Source organism: Echinops telfairi, unplaced genomic scaffold (assembly GCF_000313985.2).
Source record: "Echinops telfairi isolate 266 unplaced genomic scaffold, ASM31398v2 ScPeMD7_7469;HRSCAF=8507_1, whole genome shotgun sequence".
In the NCBI taxonomy this organism is placed as follows: Eukaryota; Metazoa; Chordata; class Mammalia; order Afrosoricida; family Tenrecidae; genus Echinops; species Echinops telfairi.
Window position 1 is genome coordinate 107,022,159 of NW_022111373.1, and position 6,925 is coordinate 107,029,083.

Below are 6,925 nucleotides of genomic sequence, written 5' to 3' on the forward strand. Positions count from 1 at the left end.
TGTCGTGCTTTCTAATTTAACTGTTTATTTCTTGTATTATATATTTATCTGTATATGATTTAACAGTTCATTTATCGTTATATATCTAATTATCTTTATAAATAAATCTATTAAATTATCAGGAATTTGGTTTTATCTCTCTAGAGAACCCTGTCTAACACAGTAGACTTTCTAAAATTCCCCTAAAACATAGAATGTGATATAGAGTTAACTTTGTATCCTTGGGGGCCGCATGACATATTACATATAACTTGTAAAGGAATACTAGTTTCAACAACTTGGTTCTTTAATATTTATAAAATTATTGCTCAGATTGAGTTATTTACATAGTATATGGCAGCCTATATCTTCATTAACACTTTTCTGTGTTGTCTTTGGTAGGGTGGCGGCAATGCAAACAAAAACAGGCTGCTTGTTTCCTGATGGCTTCTAGCACCTTCTGACATATTACTTGTGATGGCATCGGAGACTGAGAAGACCCATGCTTTGCTCCAGTCATGTAGCACGGAATCTCTTCTTTCCAGCTTTGGTCTGGGCATCTTTTGCCTAGTAGCTGATAGACTTCTTCAGTTTTCTACAATTCAGCAAAATACCTGGCTTCGTGCCCTCTCAGATAATGCAGTACATTGTGTGATTGGCATGTGGTCGTGGGCTGTAGTCATTGGAGTCAAGAAAAAGACTGACTTGGGAGAAATAATTTTAGCTGGATTTCTAGCCTCCATTATTGATATAGACCATTTTTTTCTAGCTGGGTCCTTATCTTTAAAGGTAAGATAGATATATGTATAATTTTTATACTCTTTCCTTTAACTTTTTTTTACTACCATTATAGTAATCTTCACAGATCACTTTTGATCCAATTTGGGAAAAATAAGTTTGTTACAAAATAAAGTCCATTCATTCATTTTTTTTAAAACCTCTTGTCCTTTATTCACTAGGTTCTGTACCAGGTATTTCTCAGAAGTTGTCACAATTATTCAGAAACTTAATAAGGTGTCAGTAAGTGATTAAAGATAAATTGTACCTTTTTGTTATAATTGGAGTCAGCCAGGACTGGGTATTATATTCTGAAAAAAATTTCCAGACAGATACATATAAATTCATAGAGCAAAGACTTTGCTGTTCTTGGCAGTGGTGAGTGAAGAAGTCACCAGGTTCACATAGTAGGTGTTCACTAAATATTGGTTGAACAAATGAAAATGATCACTTCTTGTCCTGTTATGCCAAGGTAAATGTTGATTAAACGTTTTAACATTTTTTGTTATAATTGAAGTCAGCATTGTTTAAGCTTGCAAATCTTTGGATTTAAGTTTGAATCTTGGTTCTGTGATCTTAACATAGCACTTTCTTTCTCTGTACTAACTTTTTATAGATGAATCTGCTTTATTATTTCATTTCATAGTTTTAAAAGTTCTTTATTCTAAGGTATTCTTGGTTATGGCTGTGTCAAAAAAAGGGACTATTGATGAGCATTACTATATTGTGGTTATATATTTTGTAACACAAGGTAAAAACAAAGGTGGACTAAGAAGACAGAAATGTTACATGCTCTGAAAAAGTAGTAAAACAACCAAAAGTGTGTGAAAGGGGAGATGGTAAGAGGAATGTAGAATAAACTCTTTGATGTTCGATTAAAAACCAAACTTACTACCATCATGTTGATTCTGACTCATAAGAGTCGCTATAGGACAGGGTAGAACTGCCCCTGTGGGTTTCTGAGGCTGTAACTGTTCACAGAAGTAGAGAGCCTTGTCTTTGTCCCTGGGAGTCCTGGTAGTTTCAAACGGCTGACTTTGTGGTTAGCAGCCCAGTGTGTAACCACTATAACGCCAGAGCTTCTTAATGTTTCACTAGTAGGTAGGAATTCAAGAACTCCAGTTTATGGTGTAGGTTTTCAAGATTCCTAGCTCCTCAACACACAGAAACCAGTACAGATAAACCCCTCAGGAACAGTAATAGGAGTACTAGTACTATGAGAGTAGGGGGAAAGTGGGGGGAGAAAAGGTGAATCGATTGCAATGATCGCCGTATAACACACACACACACACACACACACACCTTGGGGGAGGGGGGACGAACAACAGAAATGTGGGTGAAGGGAGACAGCAGAGAGTGTAAGATATGAAAATAATAATAATTTACAATTTATCAAGGGGTCATGAGGGCAGGAGGGAAAATAAAATGATACCAAGGGCTCAAGTAGAAAGAAAATGTTTTGAAAATGATGACAGCACCATATATACAAATGTGCTGATACAAGTGATGTACGAATTATTATAAGAGCTGTAAGAGACCCCAATAAACTAGCTGAACGATGGTTTGGTTTGACTGTGTTGGCAAGTACAGTCCCTTCAATGGATTTTTATTCCTTTCACTTTCCTTTAAAGGTGGAAAAAAAGTGTGCCCTCTTTCTCAATCTGTCTCATTCCTTTTTCTTAGAGAAACCTAAGTTTTTCCCTTTATGACTTCTTTTCCCTTTTGCCACCCAATTGCTAATGGGAACCTTTCTCTTCCCTTTGACCATCTTCCCCTCAGAAACAATCAATGCCTTTCAGTTTTGAATGATCACACTTTTTCAGTTCCTGCTCTGCTTTTCCAGCGCCCTTTCTGGAATGTTCACACTTTTAGTCTGTGCTACTGGAATTCAAGTCCTTATCCTACCAAAAGAAAGATGTGCTTTTCAGACTTACCACATTTCAAAGAATTTCATCTCGGGACGCCTAGAAGGAAGGAGCCTTCTCAGTTAGCATGGCTAGCATTGCTTGTCACCTTCGTACATACCTAGCATCTAAAAAATTCCACACCATAGGAGATTCTCAGGAACTTCTGCTGGCTTGGGAACTTCCACCAGGGGTAACCAGGAGTTCTGGGAAATAGTTCCAAGACGGGGTCATAGACTCTGCACCTGCTTTGTCCAAATCTCCACCTTGCTTCCCTTGCCCTGCCCAGTTGAACTGTCTCTTCCTCAGGGTATTTTTAGATCAATCTTAGGTTTTCCCTCCTTTCTTTTCAATGCACGGTTTCCTGGTTTGTGGTGGGAATAAGAGAGGGAATTCACTCATTTGGTGTTTAATACTTACATGTAAGTTTAAATTTGAACTTTCTCTGACATACAGTTATGCTCAAAGTATGGAGTTTTTTTTCCTTGCTCCATAATGTTTTTAGAAAATGTGAGGAGATTAGAATTCAGGCCTCCACTATCAACTACCAGTTTTTCTGCAGGAGAAAGGCGACGCTTCCTACTCCCATGAAGAGTTGCAGTCTAAAACTCTTCTTGATATGGTTAAACTATTGAATTGTGTGATATGTGGATTTTATGCACCAATAAAGCTGTTTAAAAAATTGAATTAATTTTAATGTAATGTATGCACGAGAGAGTTATGGTCTCGGAAACCTACAGGCCAGTTCTACTCCTGTAGGGCTGCTTTGAGGTGGAATCAACTCAATTGCAGTGAGTTTGTTATTATTTGGGGGGGGGGGGTTTGGTCCCTATCCTCCCCTTCTTATGAGGAACTATCCGACTGCAATTGACCTATAAAATTAATGGGAGCAAAATTTCACTCCTGGACCATTGAGAAGTAAGTCTGAAATTGTCATTTGTTCAGATTGTTGATTAGATTTTTTGCAACAGTTAAAATTTTACTGAAATGTAGCTTCACTTGAGAATATTTCTTGAAAATAGTATAGTATTTCCAAATGTTGTAAATGAAGTCTGTAAATATTCAAGACTGATATAAAATAAACATAACAAAATATTTTCCTCTTATTGCCTTCACTTATTAAAGAACATTTCGAGTGTCTTACTTTTCTCAATGCTCTCAGAAGCCCCAGAAAATTCTTTGAAAGTCCAAATTACACTAATCATATGTTTAAGATCTAAATGATGTCATATTGTGACTTTTCTAGGCCCCTCCAAAAAAATAAATATAACTTTTATTTAAAATGTATATATTAAAATATATAAAAATGTAACTTTAAAAAAATTAACAATATTCCTGAGCTGTTGCTTTCATTTTTAATGTAAAGGGAATCCTGGTCATTCTTTTTACCTCCTTATATATAGTAGATTGGTATATCCTGAGGTGACTTAGGAAACGTTTCCTTGCATTCCCCTTGTATCCCTGGAAGTTATTTTTAAATGATCAGAATCGTCTATAAAACTGTGTTTTGCCAACCAGGAATTGATATTACCTATTGCCCCTACCCTTACAGGCTGCATTGACTCTTCCAAGAAGACCTTCCCTCCACTGTTCTACTGTGATACCCATCGTGGCTCTGGCCCTGAAGTTGGCTATGCATCTTTTCAAGCTCAAAGACTCATGGTGCTTCCTGCCCTGGATGTTATTCATATCCTGGACTTCCCATCACATCCGTGATGGAATCCGCCATGGCTTGTGGTTATGCCCATTCGGAAAAACTTCTCCAGTACCATTCTGGCTGTATGTAATAATCACATCATCTTTACCTCACATCTGCTCATTTGTTATGTGTCTAACAGGGACCAGACAAGTGCTGTCTTCAAAACATGGAATTCGTATTGATGTTTGAGACATCACGTGGCAGTCCTGAAGGAGCAAATAGTTCACATGACGATAAGTCATTTGCCAACATTAAAATTTTAAAAACAGAGTTAGGCACTGATATTGTTTAATTATTATAATTCCTGAATCTTCTTGCTTAGGAGGCACCTACAACTTAAATATATATGCACATATATCTTTTTTTGTATTCTCTGTTGCACCATAGTATGGCATTAAAGTTTCACTATTTATTTCATGCTGTATTTTTTTTCATCCTTTATTTTTATAGCTTCTTCATTTTATCTTGTTTTACAAGTAACCCTATTAGATTAATGTTCAGGTAAGTTTTCTGGAAATCTGCCTTTAAATTAGTCCACTTCCTGATGCAAAGCAGCTTAAGTAAGTGATTTGTGAAAAGGTAGCATTCTATCTGGGTCCACATTTTCCTAAGAGATTGAAATGATGAAATGACCAAAAATAAGTGAGATCATGAATTAGATGTATTATAGATGCTAACATTTATTGATTTCATATATGTTGATCCTGAAAGACATTTATTTTGCAAAGTTGTTTAGTGACTTATGATCATTAGTATAATTTGCTTTCAAGCACTTATGAGAAACACTAAAATATTTATAAAAGACAGGAACAGTCCATCTAGGTGAATTTCAGAAATCAATTTAGGAAATAATTAGTTGTGGTAGGTTGGCTAGAAAAGCAGCTTACTGAATATGTTTTTATATTCTTTGTGTTTTAGTAATATGTGTTTATGTTTTAATTTGTGTTTATGTAATAATATGTTTTAGTTTCTTTGTGTCTAGGTTTTATTAATTTAGAAAAATAAAGCTAAAGTTGACAAAATATTTGATAACAAGTAAAATGAAGAAAATATTGAAACCTGATTGGTGATTTTATGGAGAACCGTGGAATTTGAATTCCCACAAAAAGGGACCGTCAGGAATGTAATTTCGATACAAGCTCGTGAATGTGCCGTAAAACTGTTAGTTGCTGTTCCTTTGTTTACATATCATTCTAAAATGTGCCAGTTAAATACTTTGTTAAATAGCTGCCTGTTATGGAAAGACGAAGTATATATATTTTTAAATAAAGCAGTTTTAGGAATTTTTATTTTCTCTGTGTTCAGGTTGATTTTTCTCTTGAAATGGTTCATCTTTTTTAGAGAAGATGTAGTTACAGTAAACTGAACATTTGCAGAGCTTCATGTTATTTTAATATTGAGATCAATGCCCCCAAGGAACCTGCTTTTCTGTCTGGCTTATGTACCATCTACTGCCCTCAGATTCTCTTACAGGTTTGTGCTGTATTATGCTAGTGATTGTGTACCTTATTTTCTGAGACGATGATGGATGATTCCTAAAGCAATGTATTTCCAAAGCAGATATTTCTAACATGATATGAAAGAATTCAGTAAATAATTATGAACGTTCAACCACTTTAGAGACTTATAACTCTTCCTTATTAACAAGTTGCTTGCGGTCTCTATTTTAGAACCTGTTACTGTCTTCTAAAAGCCTCTTGTGTCATTTTCATGGGTATCACAGTGAATATTATATCGTAAAGGTGAGTTCTGATTTGGAAGAAGTAGTCAAAATATTTCTTAGAAGCAAGGATGGAAAGACTTCTCATGTATATTGGACTTACCAGGACATACAATACCTGAAGAAGGATATCATGCTTAATAAAGTGGAGGATCAAAGAAAAAGAAGAAGACCACCAAGGATATGGATTGACACAGTGTCTACAACAATGGACTTAAACATTATGAGGCTGGTGCAAGACTGAGCAGTGCTTCGTTCTATTATACGTGGGGTTCATTCTGCTGCAGTCTGTTTTATATGGGGTTGCTATGAGCACAACTGGCTAATAAACTTCCTCCAATCCTGTTACCACATTCTTCTTCTTATAATCCAGATTCTTTGATTATTTGCTTGGATCCACAATCAATGTTTGTACATGCAGCAGTCAAGAAATCAATCAATGTATATTGCATTGGATTTATCTGCTACACAAGACCGCTTTAAAACAACCTTGAGAAGCAAGGCTGTTATTTTGAGGACAAAGGTGCACTTAAACCATGGTATTTTCAATGACCTCATGTTGTGAGGGTTTCGGTCTTCTTTACATTGAGTTGAAATCCATACTTCTTTGATGTTCATCAGCGAGTGCCTCAAGTCCTCCTCACTTTCACATGCAAGGTTGTGTCCTCTGTATATCACAGTTATTAATTAGCCTTCCTTAATCCTGACATTGCGTTATACCTCATATAATCCAGCCTCTCTGATTATTTGCTCAGTCTACAGATTGAATAAGTGTGGTGAGAAGACACAACCTTGACGGACCTTTCCTGAGTTTAAGCTATTATCCCCTATTCTATTCCCACACCT

At 35.9% G+C, this 6,925-nt stretch overlaps 1 protein-coding gene across 3 annotated transcripts in view; it reads left to right on the forward strand.

Moving 5' to 3' along the window:
* TMEM267 (transmembrane protein 267) overlaps positions 1–6,432 on the forward strand; it is a 30,299-nt gene extending 23,867 nt beyond the window's left edge. For all 3 annotated transcript variants that reach the window (XM_045285090.1, XM_004703632.2, XM_045285091.1), the window contains exons 2-3: positions 382–768; positions 4,213–6,432. In XM_045285090.1, the coding sequence (XP_045141025.1) occupies positions 457–768; positions 4,213–4,548 (648 nt within the window). In that variant the 5' untranslated portion in view covers positions 382–456 and the 3' untranslated portion in view covers positions 4,549–6,432. The remainder of the gene's footprint in view (positions 1–381; positions 769–4,212) is intronic.
* Positions 6,433–6,925: the final 493 nt, after the last annotated feature.